Below are 18505 nucleotides of genomic sequence, written 5' to 3'. Positions count from 1 at the left end.
TTAGCTTGGTTTAACTGAACAGGTAGCTGTATTCAGGGTGTGATTAGCTTGGTTTAACTGAACAGGTAACTGTATTCAGGGTGTGATTAGCTTGGTTTAACTGAACAGGTAACTGTATTCAGGGTGTGATTAGCTTGGTTTAGCTGAACAGGTAACTGTATTCAGGGTGTGATTAGCTTGGTTTAGCTGAACAGGTAACTGTATTCAGGGTGTGATTAGCTCGGTTTAACTGAACAGGTAACTGTATTCAGGGTGTGATTAGCTCGGTTTAACTGAACAGGTAACTGTATTCAGGGTGTGATTAGCTCGGTTTAACTGAACAGGTAACTGTATTCAGGGTGTGATTAGCTTGGTTTAACTGAACAGCTGTATGTATTCAGGGTGTGATTAGCTTGGTTTAACTGAACAGGTAACTGTATTCAGGGTGTGATTAGCTTGGTTTAACTGAACAGGTAACTGTATTCAGGGTGTGATTAGCTTGGTTTAACTGAACAGGTAACTGTATTCAGGGTGTGATTAGCTTGGTTTAACTGAACAGCTATATGTATTCAGGGTGTGATTAGCTTGGTTTAACTGAACAGGTAACTGTATTCAGGGTGTGATTAGCTTGGTTTAACTGAACAGGTAACTGTATTCAGGGTGTGATTAGCTTGGTTTAACTGAACAGGTAACTGTATTCAGGGTGTGATTAGCTTGGTTTAACTGAACAGGTAGCTGTATTCAGGGTGTGATTAGCTTGGTTTAACTGAACAGGTAACTGTATTCAGGGTGTGATTAGCTTGGTTTAGCTGAACAGGTAACTGTATTCAGGGTGTGATTAGCTTGGTTTAGCTGAACAGGTAACTGTATTCAGGGTGTGATTAGCTTGGTTTAGCTGAACAGGTAACTGTATTCAGGGTGTGATTAGCTCGGTTTAACTGAACAGGTAACTGTATTCAGGGTGTGATTAGCTCGGTTTAACTGAACAGGTAACTGTATTCAGGGTGTGATTAGCTCGGTTTAACTGAACAGGTAACTGTATTCAGGGTGTGATTAGCTTGGTTTAACTGAACAGGTAGCTGTATTCAGGGTGTGATTAGCTTGGTTTAACTGAACAGGTAACTGTATTCAGGGTGTGATTAGCTTGGTTTAACTGAACAGGTAACTGTATTCAGGGTGTGATTAGCTTGGTTTAACTGAACAGGTAGCTGTATTCAGGGTGTGATTAGCTTGGTTTAACTGAACAGGTAACTGTATTCAGGGTGTGATTAGCTTGGTTTAACTGAACAGGTAACTGTATTCAGGGTGTGATTAGCTTGGTTTAACTGAACAGGTAACTGTATTCAGGGTGTGATTAGCTTGGTTTAACTGAACAGGTAACTGTATTCAGGGTGTGATTAGCTTGGTTTAACTGAACAGGTAACTGTATTCAGGGTGTGATTAGCTTGGTTTAACTGAACAGCTGTATGTATTCAGGGTGTGATTAGCTTGGTTTAACTGAACAGGTAACTGTATTCAGGGTGTGATTAGCTTGGTTTAGCTGAACAGGTAACTGTATTCAGGGTGTGATTAGCTTGGTTTAACTGAACAGGTAACTGTATTCAGGGTGTGATTAGCTTGGTTTAACTGAACAGGTATCTGTATTCTAAGGGTGTTTGCGGAATGTGGTCACATGTCAGTTTCTTGGAAAATAGATGTGTTGTAGAAATGTAGGTTACCTATTCATTTATAAATCGCTTGTACAATGTTTGACCAGCACTGACCTTAACCCTTGTGTTGTCTTAAGGGTCAAACATGACCCGCCACTATGTTTAACAGCAGAGAAATCCCCCTAAATTATATTTTTTCAACAAAAAAATTGATGACTTTTCCTAGAGTGACCCCAACATTAGAAAAAGTGAAACATCTCCTTTGTTCATATTTCCATGAAAGCTGTACACCACCAGGGTACAAAGATCATTTGTACCCTGAGCTCCCCCCTGCACCCCCACCACTACTCTAGTTTCTTACCTCTCAAAGAGGAACAAGAATGTGGTCCTCCTGAGCATACTGCACAAAACCGCTGAGATCGTTGATCGTGAGGACAGGAAGCCAGACATCATCCTGGACTACATCCACAAGAAAGAAGGCGTGGACAACATGGACAAGGTGATTGGAACTTACAGCTGCAGGAGGATGACTGCCCGCTGGCCCCTGGTCAGCTTCCATAACATCATTGATGTGTCCTCATACAATGCCTTCATGATATGGAACAAGATCAACCCTACCTGGATGCCTGAAAAGCGGAACAAGAGGAGGGTGTTCCTGGAACAGCTGGGAAAGGCACTTGTAACCCCACACATTCAAAGAAGGGAGCGCCTCCCCTGCACAGCAGCCTCTGCAGCGCTTGTGAAAGCTGTTCAGGAGGCTGAATCTTGTCCTGATCCACCTGAGGCTGCAGCTGATGCCAATTCTTCCACTCAAAGGACTGTAAAACAAATACTATGTGCTACACATGTGAGAAATACATCTGCAAAGTCCATGCACACACACTTGCAAATTGTTCTATATGTGCTAATTAGAGTGGATTGATTTATTGTCTTCACGTTTTTGTTTTGTATCTATTATCTTATTTTATTCTTATTTATTGTTGTTGTTTATACACCATGTGGGTGGGGGCAATGGTTCATAAAATGGGAGAAGACTAGTATTTTGTAGTTGAATTCCTCATTGTAGAAGAATATATCACTATGTTGCCAAAAAAGTTCAAGACTGTTATTGTTTCCCTTCAATAAAATGCATTAAAAACTACTTTCTGCACATTTCTGCTACTTTTTTAGGCTGTACAAGTGCTGTCTCTTTCTAAAAAAAAAAGTATGTTTACACCTATGCAGTACCTTTTAGCAATAATAATAATAATAAACCTCTACTCAACCAATCTCCACTCCTTACCAGCTCTCCACCTACGGGACTATGAGGACATCATCCCAGTGGTTGAGATCTACTCCCTGCTGGCCATCTGCTCGTCAGCCAACCGGGCTTTCAGTACGTGTTCCAGAGCCTTCATCAAGCTGGAGTCCCTGGAGAGCCTGAGCCCTGAGCAGAGACAGCTCTACGAAGACCTGGCCCTGGAGATCTTCACCAAACACAGCCCCAAGAACAACCACATGTCTGGACAGGACAACGCTCCTGAGGGGTGAGGGCCATGACCACTGCATTACAGGCCTGGGTTCAAATAGGATATATATAATTTTTATGAATATTTTAGCTGTGCTTGATTGAGCTTGCCTGCCGGCTGGCTTAATGGTTGAGTACTAAACCCTGTCCTTCTTGTACCCTGGTCTGGACTGCTAAACCCTGTCCTTCTTGTACCCTGGTCTGGACTGCTAAACCCTGTCCTTGTACCCTGGTCTGGACTGTTAAACCCTGTCCTTCTTGTACTCTGGTCTGGACTGTTAAACCCTGTCCTTCTTGTACCCTGGTCTGGACTGCTAAACCCTGTCCTTCTTGTACCCTGGTCTGGACTGTTAAACCCTGTCCTTCTTGTACCCTGGTCTGGACTGTTAAACCCTGTCCTTCTTGTACCCTGGTCTGGACTGTTAAACTCTGTCCTTCTTGTACCCTGGTCTGGACTGCTAAACCCTGTCCTTCTTGTACCCTGGTCTGGACTGCTAAACCCTGTCCTTCTTGTACCCTGGTCTGGACTGCTAAACCCTGTCCTTCTTGTACCCTGGTCTGGACTGCTAAACCCTGTCCTTCTTGTACCCTGGTCTGGACTGTTAAACCCTGTCCTTCTTGTACCCTGGTCTGGACTGCTAAACCCTGTCCTTGTACCCTGGTCTGGACTGTTAAACCCTGTCCTTCTTGTACTCTGGTCTGGACTGTTAAACCCTGTCCTTCTTGTACCCTGGTCTGGACTGCTAAACCCTGTCCTTCTTGTACCCTGGTCTGGACTGTTAAACCCTGTCCTTCTTGTACCCTGGTCTGGACTGTTAAACCCTGTCCTTCTTGTACCCTGGTCTGGACTGTTAAACTCTGTCCTTCTTGTACCCTGGTCTGGACTGCTAAACCCTGTCCTTCTTGTACCCTGGTCTGGACTGCTAAACCCTGTCCTTCTTGTACCCTGGTCTGGACTGCTAAACCCTGTCCTTCTTGTACCCTGGTCTGGACTGCTAAACCCTGTCCTTCTTGTACCCTGGTCTGGACTGTTAAACCCTGTCCTTCTTGTACCCTGGTCTGGACTGTTAAACCCTGTCCTTCTTGTACCCTGGTCTGGACTGTTAAACTCTGTCCTTCTTGTACCCTGGTCTGGACTGCTAAACCCTGTCCTTCTTGTACCCTGGTCTGGACTGCTAAACCCTGTCCTTCTTGTACCCTGGTCTGGACTGCTAAATCCTGTCCTTCTTGTACCCTGGTCTGGACTGCTAAACCCTGTCCTTCTTGTACCCTGGTCTGGACTGCTAAACCCTGTCCTTCTTGTACCCTGGTCTGGACTGCTAAACCCTGTCCTTCTTGTACCCTGGTCTGGACTGCTAAACCCTGTCCTTCTTGTACCCTGGTCTGGACTGCTAAACCCTGTCCATCTTGTACCCTGGTCTGGACTGCTAAACCCTGTCCTTCTTGTACCCTGGTCTGGACTGCTAAACCCTGTCCTTCTTGTACCCTGGTCTGGACTGTTAAACCCTGTCCTTCTTGTACCCTGGTCTGGACTGCTAAACCCTGTCCTTCTTGTACCCTGGTCTGGACTGCTAAACCCTGTCCTTGTACCCTGGTCTGGACTGCTAAACCCTGTCCTTCTTGTACCCTGGTCTGGACTGCTAAACCCTGTCCTTCTTGTACCCTGGTCTGGACTGCTAAACCCTGTCCTTCTTGTACCCTGGTCTGGACTGTTAAACCCTGTCCTTCTTGTACCCTGGTCTGGACTGCTAAACCCTGTCCTTCTTGTACCCTGGTCTGGACTGCTAAACCCTGTCCTTCTTGTACCCTGGTCTGGACTGCTAAACCCTGTCCTTCTTGTACCCTGGTCTGGACTGCTAAACCCTGTCCTTCTTGTACCCTGGTCTGGACTGCTAAACCCTGTCCTTCTTGTACCCTGGTCTGGACTGCTAAACCCTGTCCTTCTTGTACCCTGGTCTGGACTGCTAAACCCTGTCCTTCTTGTACCCTGGTCTGGACTGCTAAACCCTGTCCTTCTTGTACCCTGGTCTGGACTGCTAAACTCTGTCCTTCTTGTACCCTGGTCTGGACTGCTAAACTCTGTCCTTCTTGTACCCTGGTCTGGACTGCTAAACCCTGTCCTTCTTGTACCCTGGTCTGGACTGCTAAACTCTGTCCTTCTTGTACCCTGGTCTGGACTGCTAAACTCTGTCCTTCTTGTACCCTGGTCTGGACTGCTAAACCCTGTCCTTGTACCCTGGTCTGGACTGTTGTACCACTGATAGCTACAGTTACACTCTCCTTTTCTCTCTCTTTATCAGTTACGCTCTCCTTTTCTCTCTCTCCGTCTCTCATTTTCTCTCGCTGCTGATCATCAGGGATTACTAATATACATTGTGGTCATTTCCCCATGTTGGAAAAAGCCCTACGCAGGTTCCAACTGTGGCTTGTGTAATTGCTCTGTCTATGTAATATAACAGGACTACGGCTGTCTTATTGTAATACTTACTTAGTTAAATGGTAATTACCTGATCATTCTACACTTGGGTTTAATTTGAGCTTCAGTGACACAAGCATCCCCGGGTAACAATTGGTACTATGTAGATACTGATTGAGTTGAATCCTTTCAGGTAAGTACCAGATAGTATTTATTGTTGCCACATAGTTTCTTAGTTAGTACTATATACATACCAGGAAGGTACCAGCTTTAACCGGTAAAACAAAGTATTAGCAAAACGTCCACTGTTCCACGTGACAGGCCTGTAGTTAGTAAAGCTTCATCTTCTCCAACCATCATTCTGTTCTCTTCCAGGGCTGAGGTGAAGCTGCCCACCTGCATTGTGACCGGCTGGACCATCTCAGAGTACCAGTTCTGGATGTGCAGCGTGTGTAAGCACTGTGCACTGGAAAACGAGATTGGCAGCCACAACTTCTGCCCTCTGTGCCACAGCTCGCTGGCATAAAGTCCAAGATCTTTAAGTCAATCAGTACTGCAAACGTTTGAGTTTCCAAGGATAAGCCCCAAAAACAGGGCAGCTACGGCACATACATTGGCTCAAACTACACTCAGGCTAACTAAATACAGTGCCTTCAGAAAGAATTCATATCCCTTGATTTATTCCACATTTTGTTGTTACAGTCTGAAGTCAACATGGGTTAAAAAACATTTTTCTCACCCATCTACACACATCTACACACATAATGACAAAGTGAAAACTGTTTTTTAGAGATTTTTGCTAATTTATTGAAAATGAAAAACAGAAATATCTCATTTACATAGGTATTCACACCCCTGAGTCAATATTTTGTAGAAGCACCTTTGGCAGTGATTATAGCTGTGAGTCTTTCTGGGTACCTCTCTAAGAGCTTTCCACATCGGTACTGTGCAACATTTGGCCATTTTTTACATTTTTATTTTATTCTTCAAGCTCTGTCAAATTGGTTGTTGATCATTGCTAGACAACAAATTTCAGGTCTTGCCATAGATTCTCAAGTAGATTGAAGTCAAAACTGTACCTCGGCCACTCAGGAACATTCAGTGTCTTCTTGGTGAGCAACTCTCGTTTAAATTTGGCCTTGTGTTTTGGGTTATTGTCCTGCTGAAAGATTCATTAATCTCCCAGTGTCTCTTGGAAAGCAGACTGGACCAGGTTTTCATCTAGGATTTTGCCTGTGCTTAGCTCCATTCTGTTTCTTTTTTATCCTGAAAAACTCCCCAGTCCTTAACGATTACAAGCATACCCATAACCTGATGCAGCCAGCACTATGCTTGAAAATATGGAGAGTGGAACTCAGTAATGTGTTGTATTGGATTTGCCCCGAACATAACACTTTGTATTCAGGACAAAAAGTTAATTGCTTTGCCACATTTTTTGCAGTATTAGTGAAGTGCCTTGTTGCAAACAGGATGCATGTTTTGGAATATTTGAATTTCTTCTTTACACTCCGTCAATTAGGTTAGTATTGTGGTGTAACTACCATGTTGTTGATCCATCCTTTTCTCCTATCACAGTCAATAAACTAACTGTTTTAAAGTCTCCATTGGACTTATGGTGAAATCCTTGAGCAGTTTCCTTGCTGTCCGTCAACTGAGTTAGGAAGGACGCCTGTATCTTTGTAGTGACTGGGTGTATTGATACACCATCCAAAGTGTAATTAATAACTTCACCATGTTGAATGGGATATTCCATGTCTGCTTTTTTATTTTAAACCATCTACCAATAGGTGCCCTTCTTTGCGAGGCATTGGAAAACCTCCCTTGGTGCCTGGTCTTTGTGGTAGAATCTGTGTTTGAAATTCCCTGCTCGACTGATGGACCTTACACATAACTGTATGTGTGGGGTACAGAGATGAGGTAGTCTTTCAAAAGTCATGTTAAACACTATTATTGCACACAGAGTGAGTTCATGCAACTTATTATGTGACTTGTTGAGCAAAGTTTTTCTCCAGGACGTATTTAGGCTTGCCATAACAATGGGGTGAATACTTATTGACTCAAGACAGCTGTTCATTTTTTTTATTGATTTGTAAAAATTTCGAAAACACAATTCCACTTTGACATGGGGTATTTTGTGTAGACCAGTGACTAAAACAATCTCAGTTTAATCCATTTAAAATGCAAGCTGTTGCACAACTAAATGTGGGAAAGTCAAGGGGTGTGAATACTTTCTGAAGGCTCTGTAATTCCGTCCTTATTGCAGAGATTATTATTTTATCGGAGATCTGTGAATATGAAACCCACCATGTCAGCCAGTCCAGTCATTACTTCATTTGTTTTGCATAACAAATGTATTGATTATGGATTGGCATGGGGTGTCAACATGATGGAGCTCTGTCTATTAGATTAAATACTTCACATAGTGATACAGAACTCAAAATGTTATTATAATGATCAATTTATTTAAATCTTGTTTTCCATTTATCTAAGCACTAAGGTTTCCAGGGTGTTTTTGATGTTCATGTGGTTTGCTACATTTGTTTGTTGACAGTACATATTACACATATTTTTTTTACATTCTTATTAAGCAGTGATGTTCTCTTAATTTTAAAGATTTAAAAACTAAAATGTTTTTGTGACGTGTCAACGCATATACATTTTGTGCAACTGGTTTCATAAAACTGTTACTCTTCATTTTTACTGAACAAAATATTGAAAAAAGGGACCCATTTTAGTATATTGTCTTTACATAATTACATGGAATGTCATTTTTATATTGATGAAAATGTATATTAAATGAAATAACATGAATCCTTTTGTTGCATGTTTTATTTGTTAATTGGAAAGAGGTTTATACTGGACTTACCAGGAGACTTTGAAATCCACCTTTACCTGCTGGTACAGCACCTATGCTAATCAGAGAGATTGTCTTAATGTCTAACTGAAATGAACCACTGATGTAAACAATGTTGAAGGAATTTCATCTCCTGGAATGAGCTTGGTCTGAGTTTGCCAAACTTTCTTATAAATTTTGCTTAGGGTGGCAGGTAGCCTAGTGGTTAGAGCATAAGGCCAGTAACCTTAAAGGTTGCTGGATCGAATCCCCGAGCTGACAAGTTAAAAATCTGAACAAAGCAGTTAAAACACTGTTCCCCGGTAGGCTATCTTTGTAAATAAGAATTTGTTCTTAACTGACTTGCCTAGTTAAATAAATGATTTGGTCATGTAATTAACTTCAACAAGCACGCAATGGAAAATTATTGTTTCATACAGATACTCCCTCCCTGTTTTGTTTGTTGCCTTGGAAACACAGCCAACTTCAAATCAGGTTGATCAAGGTCAGGCTGGCAACAGGAGTGGGATCTTTGCCTAGTGTACAGTCTATTTCTGCCACCTATGGTCCACAATTGGTATCACACAGAGAATACATTAAAAAAATTAAGGGGACCTACTCAGTTGTCCAACTGAATGTATTCAACTGAAATGTGTCTTCCACATTTAACCCAACCCCTCTGAATCAGAGAGGTGCGGGGGGCTGCCTTAATCGACATCCACATCGTCGGTGCCTGGGGAACCGCCTATATTTGAAGTGTATATTCACTAATGTAGAAAACTAGGTCAAGTCATTTTAATTGTTGAGTCCATTTTCCTCCAGGTCTCAAAAAGCAGAAATCAATCTCGTGAGTATTTCTGGTGAGAGATATATGCTTTTTCTTTATCCTACTGGGTTGATCCAGAGCTGAACGGTATTTTGACACACTTAAAAAGGCTCCTAGTGGCGAATGAGGAAAACATGAAATGCATAAAATATGGTTGATTGATATTTGATTGTGTGGGTAAATTTTATTTATTATTTACATGGGTAACAATATGAACAGGTTTATTCAATTCCACAGAACAGAGACCACACAAAAAGCTAGAATCAAACATGATTGCCCCATGCAGCACAAGAAGATATGGAATATCAAGTAAGTTAAACATAACATTATGACACAGACAAAAATACTTTTAAAAGTGAAAAACAAATATTTATACATACAATACTAGTCAAGTTTGAACACACCTTCTCATTCAAGAGTTTTTCTTTATACTGTGTTCTACATTGTAGAATAATAGTGAAGACAAACTATGAAATAACACACATGGAATCATGTAGAAATCAAAAGAAGTGTGCTATACCAGTCATTAAAAGTATTCAACTAAATAGCTGATTGGCCAGCTCAGCCAATGAGCCAACGTGATGTCAAATTATATGAGGACATACTGTAGCTAGCATTTTTGAAAAAGTCTGAGATACTAATTTGAAGTGTGTTTTAAAGTGTTTTGTCTCCAATTTATGCTTTGGTAATAAACACGAGTATTGGATGTCAACAACATTATTTGAGTAGGAGTCAACAGAATATGAACTTTTAAACGTGAGATCTTCACTTGACAATTACTTTAATAGTGCATCTTTTGCATGCTGAGATAATGGACACCATCTCTCCTTATAAACAATCTTGTTACTGTGTGGTATGGGTGTAGTGTTGTGGTATTATTATTACCGTCGATGGGGAGATGATACACCTGTTAAAAACAACCATCGCTTGTGGATACCAGAGTCTTTTTGGTGACTGTAGAAGGCTGTGGAAGATACCATTGCATGTCCCATGTTAAACCTGTAGATGGAGATAGAGGCTAATTTATGGAAGCTGCCTTCTCTAGAGGACAATACACTAACTGCTCTTGCCCTGCCCTCTACCCCTACCCTCTGTATTATCAAGGACCCCGGTCATAACTGTTTTCAACAAACCAGAAGATGATGTTAGCGAATAGGAAGACAACAAACATGCTGCCCGCCACTTGTTTTGGTAAACAGCTGAGGGATAGTGCTAGAAAAATGTAACCACTCAAATTTATAGATGATGGAGTTTTTAAAAGCAAAGGCTGGCCATCCACGAGATAAAACGTATAGTTTGAACCATGTTTTGAAGCTATACAGTGTTTGTTTACACCACTACCGTTGTTATGGTTTCTGTTCCGGAGCTGTAGAGCATCTCGCGGCATGATAAAACCGCGTTGTGAAGCAGCACATATTGTGCTCTTCTGTTTGACATGCGATGATGTCCTTGGGGAGAAACAGTGTTCATTGTTTGCAGTAATTTCTTTGCTATTGTAATATCACAAATGGATGTGGCTTTTTCACCATTAAGAACTCCAGCTTTAATTAATAACCCCTACAGGATCGGCCCCCGTGGGACGGTTGAGCTAACGTAGGCTAATGTGATTAGCATGAGGTTGTAAGAAACAAAACAAAAATCCCTGGACAGAAAGCTTAAATTCTTGTTAATCTAACTGCACTGTCCAATTTACAGTAGCTATTACAGTGAAAGGATACCATGCTATTTTCTGAGGCGAGTGCACAATTATGAACTTGAAAATGTATGAATAAACCAATTAGGCATATTTGAGCAGTTTTGATACAACATTTTGAACAGATATGCAATGGTTAATTGGATCAGTCTAAAACTTTGCACATACACTGCTGCTATGTAGTGGCCAAAGTCTAAATTGCGCCAGAGCTGGAATAATACATTATGGCCTATTTCTTGCATTTCAAAGATGATGGTACAATTTTTTTTTTTTAAATGCATGTTTTTCCTTTTATTATCTTTTTACCAGATCTGATGTGTTATTTTCTCCTGCATTAATTTCACATTTTCACAAACTTCAAAGTGTTTCCTTTCAAATGGTATCAATAATATACATATAATTTTTTTTATTACATTTTTATTTCACCTTTATTTAACCAGGTAGGCTAGTTGAGAACAAGTTCTCATTTACAACTGCAACCTGGCCAAGATAAAGCAAAGCAGTGCGACACAAACAACAACACAGAGTTACACATGGAATAAACAAGCGTACAGTCAATAACCCAATAGAAAAAAAGAAAGTCTATATACAGTGTGTGCAAATGGCGTGAGGAGGTAAGGCAATAAATAGGCCATAGTAGCAAAGTAATTACAATTTAGCAGATTAACATGGGTGTGATAAATGAGCAGATGATACTGTGCAAGTAGAGATACTGGTGTGCAAAAGAGCTTCAGGCTTCAGGTCCTGAGCTACAGGCAGTTAGATTTGGGTATGTTGTTTAAGGCGAAAATGTTTTTTTTTAAATGGATGGATCCATAAGAGGTTTTAAGGCCCATGAGATAGTTTCTACCCACAGGCAGTGTGGATTCTAGCTGACTGAAAGTCTGATGATGCATAGGCCTGGTTCACTTTGCTACTTTATTTATCAGCTTGAAAAATATGTTCTTTACACATGACAAATGAACTGGAAACTTGATTCAACCAAAGATCCCATTTCTATTGGTTTACTTTTCCCAGTTGCCAGTTATCCCCAGTCTTGCCACGGTTAGTGCTGGCTTTGCTGTCAGTAGATTGTGGAAAGACCCCAGATGAGTTTATAATAGGCGATTCACTCATAAACAGAATATATTTCTATCGTAATGTTATGATAAAAACATAGGTAGGCTCATGTCATAAGAAATATGCGGAAAATAGGAGGAACTAGTAGCGGTATAGCATTTAATATTATACAGCATAATAATTGTCCTATACTATGATATTGGTCATGTTTTTGGGGTGAATAAGCAGTCGAACATATAAGTAGCCTAAACATGAAAGATTTGTCAATGTCAACTAATAACAAGCCCTCGTGCAAAATGCTTTGTCTTGTTTTTGGAGTTGTAAATTCAGCATATCTTGCACGTTACGAGTTTCAAATTGAATCTAAACCTTATATCCGTGAGATCTCACTTCGATTTCTACTCAGTTTATTTGCCGCGTGCGTCGGCTCATGGGACGCAGCGCGCACGCCACTAGAAAATGGACCAGAGAGTGACGCATTGATCCTGCCCTTGGCCACTGAATCACTTAGCTGCTCTTCTAAACGCCCGGAGCATCCCGGCTGAAACAGTGTGATGAGACATGGAAGAAACAGGAGCGCGAGTTGAAGCGCCTTGCAGCAAAATAAGTTTGCCAAAATGTATATATTGCCTCTGGAAGAATGTCATTTAATATAAAGACAGGTAGGCTATGTGACTCTGTTGAGTTTTTGTTGTTTGTGGGAAGTCTACCATTAACTTTCTTAGATAGTGAACTGTGCTGTTGGTTTTATTATAGTTTGTATTGTGTCGCATTCACTTCAGATGCAACTCTTCTGAATATTTCGAATTGTTCATTATTAAATTGATATAGGTACGTTCTTGGTCTGAACTGCTTTTTATAATTTTCTCTCTGGGTCTGTTATATACATTATTTAAGATACAATTAATAAATGAAGAAACTCAAAGAATTGATCTTTTATACTTTTTAAATCGGATTTAAAAAAAAATGTTGGATAGCGTGCGTTTATGAAGCACAGTTATTGTAGCATGAATATGGGATATTTATTGTTTCAGATCGTCATTTTTTGTTGTTGCATGATATCTCAATTTGGGTTTAAATGAACCCAACACCGTGGAACAGATAATGTAAGCTCAATGATAAGACACAGTACTATTCTGAAAAAAAAGTATAAACGCAACATACAACAATTTCAATGATTTTACTGAGTTACAGTTCACATAATCAAATCAGTCAATTTAATTAAATTCATTAAGCCCTAATCTATGGATTTCATAACTGGGCAGGGGCGCATACATGGGTGGGCCTTGGAGGACATAGGCTCACCCACGGGGGAGTCAGGCCCAGCCAATCAGAATACATTTTCCCCACAAAAGGGCTTTATTACAGAGAGAAATACTCCTCAGTTTTATCAGCTGTCCGGGTGGCTGGTCTCAGACGATCCGGCAGATGAAGAAGCCGGATGTGGAGGTCCTGGGCTGGCATGGTTACACGTGGTCTGCGATTGTGAGGCAGGTTGGACGTACTGCCAAATTCTCTAAAACAACTTTGGAAGTGGCTTATGGTAGAGAAATTAACATTAAATTATCTGGCAACAGCTCTGGTGGACATGTTTGTAGTCAGCATGCCAATTGCATGGTCCCTTAAAACGTGAGACATCTGTGGCATTGTGTGTGACAAAACTGCACATTTTAGAGTGGCCTTTTATTGTCCTCAGCACCTGTGTAATGATCATGCTGTTTAATCAGTTTCTTGATATGCCACACCTGTCAGGTGAATGTGTTATCTTGACATCTTGACATAGGAGAAAGGCTCACTAACAGGGATGTAAACACATTTGTACACAACATTTCAGAGAAAAATTCTGAGATCTTTAATTTCAGCTCATGAAACATGGGACCAACACTTTACATAATGTGTTTATATTTTTGTTCAGTATATAATGTTTTATAAGATACAATTATTTCTGATACAGTACACCAATAATGTACTATTTGTTTGGTGAGTTTCAGAACCAAACTCTTTTGTGCAAGAAGTATTCATTCACACAATGTATCAAACGAGGGTAGCTTTTCTTATAAAAGTGTGCAAATAATTTTGTTTTCATCTTGATATCACGGTTTGAAACAGATATAGTTTAATAATGCTGTGATTTGTGTCGGTCACTGATGTCTACATCCTGTTTCCTTGTGTAGGTGATGGATCCTCAGCTGGGAAGTGACCTGAGCCAGCATTGAGCAGTGACCTCCTCTACCTTCTTGTTAGGCACCACCCATGCCACAGTTCCACCATGCAGTACGGCCAGATCCTTCACAGGCGCGGCCCGGACGATAGCTTCCTCAACTTGAACGTGGGCGGCTTTAAGCAGCGCGTGGAGCGCAGCATCCTGCAGCGCTTCCCCAGGACTCGCCTGGGACGCCTGCTGTGCTGCGTCTCTGAGGAGGCCATCCTGGAGCTCTGCGACGACTTCAGCCCCACCGACAGGGAATACTACTTTGACCGCAACCCGTGCTTCTTCCGCAATGTCCTGAACTTCTACCACACGGGCAAGATCCACCTGATGGAGGAGCTGTGCGTCTTCTCCTTCAGCCAGGAGATTGAGTACTGGGGCATCAAGGCGCTCCACCTGGACTCCTGCTGCAGCAACAAGTTTCAGGAGCAGAGACAGTTTGCAGAGGACAAGGACTGGGACCGGAGGAGTGGTGAGCAGCAGCAGCAGTTTGGGAGCATTGACTCGTCCATGGAGGAGCTCTCAACTATGGACAAGGACCTGGAGAAGTTCGAGGGTACCTGGTGCTCGGAGGTCCGCAAGAACATCTGGCTGCACCTGGAGAACCCGGGCTACTCGTGTTTGGCCAAGGGGATCGCCGTGGCCTCGCTGGCTGTGGTGCTGACCTCCATCGTGGCCATGTGCGTCCACAGCATGCCCGAGTTCCACCAGGTGGACCTCAACGACAAGGAGATTGAAGACCCGGTGCTGGCCATCTTCGAGGCTGTGTGCGTCATCTGCTTCTCTGTGGAGTTCCTGGTGCGGCTGGCAGTGGCGCCGTGCGCCCGTAAATTCATGAGCAACCCTCTCAACATCATCGACTTTGTTTCCATCGTTCCCTTCTACGCCACACTGGCCTTTGAGACAGTGGACGAGGAGAACGAGGAACTGGAGAACGTGGGCAAGGTGGTTCAGATCCTGCGACTGATGCGAATCTTCCGCATCCTCAAGCTGGCGCGTCACTCAGTGGGGCTGCGCTCACTGGGTGCCACGCTAAGGCACAGCTACCACGAGGTGGGCCTCCTGATTCTCTTTCTCTCTGTGGGTATATCCATTTTCTCTGCGCTTATCTACTTTGTGGAGAAGGAGTCAGAAGAGTCGGACATAACGACCATCCCCGTAGGCTGGTGGTGGGCCACTATTAGCATGACAACAGTGGGCTACGGCGACACCTGCCCGGTGACGGTTGTAGGGAAGCTGGTGGCCACCATATGCATCGTCTGTGGGATACTAGTGGTGGCTCTGCCCATCACCATTATCTTCAACAAGTTCTCCATGTACTACCAGAGGCAAAAGGCCATGGATGCCAATCAGAGCAATACTGAGACCGACCAATGCAATAATAATAACGACATTAAGATCCCCGACCCCAGTCTAACATACTTTAATGTCGGCGACCAGTACACCTTAAAGATGAACTCATTCATCACCAATATCTCTGTCAGGAGCAGCGTCAGCAGTGAGGAAGATACGGACGCATCGAGCATCCAGGGTGGAGAGACGACTTGTATCCTGAGGGACACTTGAGAACTTAACTTACTCGACTTAAACCTTTTTTACTCATTGAGGAGCATACTGTAGGTCATCCACAAATGATCTTATTATTTTTTTGTTCCTTCCATGAGTAGTTCCATCTCTGCAGATCTTCTCCGGGTGTTCCTTAGTCTCCCACGGTTTCCTTTGCCTTGTGGGTTCCGTGTCGGTGACTGGAACAGTGGATGCTGTCTTTCTGACAGTGTGGCCATAGTTGAGAGCAGGGAGGTGAAATAGGGCCACCCTGTTTTCACCTGAGGCTTCTTAAAATAAGCTGGACATGGCAATAAGCACTTTATGGTTCTCAGGGTGAAAGTGAGCTGTATCTCTTCACGCTCTCCTCCTTAGACACTATGATCTCTCTACACTCTCCTCCTTAGAGACTATGATCCATTAGGCCTAAAAATTGGCCTGTTTTTCATCCATGACTTGAGAACCTACTTTGAAGTTGAGCAGTTTCTGTTAACATTTCTTTTGAATCAATATTTTTTTTTTGTCCAATCATACGGAACGAAACAGCCATTGTTTGAAACAACCCACTGGGCACACCACGTCATTTCAACATGGATAATTAGGTCACTTTTTGGTTGAGACGTTGATCAATGAGATTACAAACTATATTCACCCACTCAAAAAAGACAGACAAAAATGTGTTGCATTTCCAATGTGTTATCACTATGCCTTGAACCATCTAAATTCACAACCAAATTCCAATGGAAAAACAATGTATGGTTTTTGGTTTATTTGTCACCCAAATGTTTATCACTGCGCTTTCAACTATTTAAAAGCCCAGCAAAGTTAAAATGGGAAAACAATGTCAGATATGTTGTTTATTTATACAACAGATTCATGTGTTGTCACTGTGCTTCATCTAATAGCAGAACCAAACAACCAGGACTGCATGGTGATCAATGACGTTCGAGATTCTGACAGATTGTTACAGCAATGTGGAGTTCTCCACTGACCTGTGGCGACCTTTGCATGCTATCTTGAACATGCCGCTTTATATGATTACATAAGAAGACATGTATAGTTACAGTCACCTCTAAATGTGGCCATAGATGTTTTACTCATTTTAAGGTTGAATGTTACATTAGTTTGTAAAACAGCCTTAATCATTTTAGGCTATTTACTGTCTTAGAAAATAAATATTAAATTGTGTTTGGTTGAGAACGCAACCAAATATCAACATTTGGAGGAGATTTATCTCAAATCAAATCTTATTTGTCACATGCGCCAAATACAACAGGTGTAGACCTTACAGTGAAATGCTGAATACAACAGGTGTAGGGAGACCTTACAGTGAAATGCTGAATACAACAGGTGTAGGGAGACCTTACAGTGAAATGCTGAATACAACAGGTGTAGGGAGACCTTACAGTGAAATGCTGAATACAACAGGTGTAGGGAGACCTTACAGTGAAATGCTGAATACAACAGGTGTAGTAGACCTTACAGTGAAATGCTTACTTACAAGTCCTTAACCAACAATGCCGTTTTAAGAAAAATAAGTGTTAAGTAAAAGATAAAAATAATCCACTGCTGATGGTTCTGAGCTACTGGTTTAGTCTGGCTTTAATTCCAGTTTGTCTACAAATGAATAATGGATATGTTGGATTCTTGTCTCCATCTCAACCAACAATCCAAGTTAAAGAATAGGACTAAATCAAATCAAACTTTAAATGTAACTTTGATTTGATTCAATCCTATTCTTTACCTTAGATTTTTGGTTGAGATGGTTGAAGTGAAAGCGACATATCAATTATTCATTTGTAGAAAAACTAGAGTTAAAGCCAGACTAAGTCAGTGGTACAGATGGAACCATCCAAGCAGAAGATAAATATCCTTGACAACCAAACACAATCCAATATCACTAAATATCATTACACTTGAAATCACCCAGAGCTTGAAACCTTAAGCCTATTGTGGGGCGGCAGGGTAGCATAGTGGTTAGAGTGTTGGACTAGTAACCAAAAGGTTGCAAGGTCGAATCCCCGAGCTGACAAAGTACAAAGCTGTCTTTCTGCCCCTGAACAATTTCAGGGGCAGAATGGCCAAGGATGGCCTACAAACACTAGGCCATCCTTGAAAATAAGAATTTGTTCTTAACTGACTTGCCTAATGAAAAAATAAATGGTATTGTCCATTTTTTAGTTACATTTTCTGTTGAATTGAAACAATTGCGGTTAATGACTTTGCAAATGCTATACAGTATAGACCTAAATAGCATAATTTATGATATGAGTATGCTCAGATTTAATTAAACTTACCCACTGGGGAGCCAGGCCCAGCCAATCAGAACGAGTTTTTCCCCCACAAAAAAGGGCTTTATTACAGACAGAAATACTCCTAAGCTTTTTGTGCGTATGGAACATTTCTGGGATCTTTTATTTCAACTCATGAAACCATGGGACCAACACATTACATGTTTATATTTTTGTTCAGTGTATTTTCCACATCACAATACATTGACAAATGATGTTGAAACAACGCTGATTCAACCAGTGGGAAAGAAGAAAGTGACTGAAACAGAAGTACATTTTGTAATATCTGGCTAAATGTACTTCATGGCATGCTACTGCATTTCTGTTCTATGCTAATAGTTGAAAGAGACGATTGTATGTGTGCTTTAAGGATAAAGTCAGCATAGGGGGATTGCTGTAATAAAGTATGAGCTTTAATAAAGTAATATAAAGTATGACCTTTGAAATTGTACAGCTGTGGCTCGTCTTTAAGACACCATCACGTCTTTAAGACACCAT

At 41.6% G+C, this 18505-nt stretch overlaps 2 protein-coding genes across 4 annotated transcripts in view; both read left to right on the top strand.

Annotated features, from left to right (window-relative positions):
- The window catches only part of wdr35 (WD repeat domain 35), a 52200-nt gene extending 43838 nt beyond the window's left edge, over positions 1–8362 (top strand). For all 3 annotated transcript variants that reach the window (XM_055862631.1, XM_055862630.1, XM_055862629.1), the window contains 2 exons: positions 2914–3154; positions 5927–8362. In XM_055862631.1, coding sequence (XP_055718606.1) covers positions 2914–3154; positions 5927–6077 — 392 coding nt within the window. In that variant the 3' untranslated portion in view covers positions 6078–8362. The remainder of the gene's footprint in view (positions 1–2913; positions 3155–5926) is intronic.
- A 5784-nt stretch (positions 8363–14146) lies between these two features.
- Positions 14147–18433, top strand: LOC129811378 (potassium voltage-gated channel subfamily S member 3-like). The gene has a single exon (XM_055862627.1). It carries the CDS (start codon positions 14232–14234, stop codon positions 15735–15737), a length of 1506 nt encoding a protein of 501 aa, XP_055718602.1. The 5' UTR covers positions 14147–14231; the 3' UTR covers positions 15738–18433.
- The last annotated feature ends 72 nt before the right edge of the window (positions 18434–18505 follow it).

The sequence above is a fragment of the Salvelinus fontinalis genome, chromosome 15, assembly GCF_029448725.1.
Source record: "Salvelinus fontinalis isolate EN_2023a chromosome 15, ASM2944872v1, whole genome shotgun sequence".
In the NCBI taxonomy this organism is placed as follows: Eukaryota; Metazoa; Chordata; class Actinopteri; order Salmoniformes; family Salmonidae; genus Salvelinus; species Salvelinus fontinalis.
Note: the sequence above shows the minus strand (reverse complement) of the source record. Positions and strands in the feature narration are given on the sequence as shown.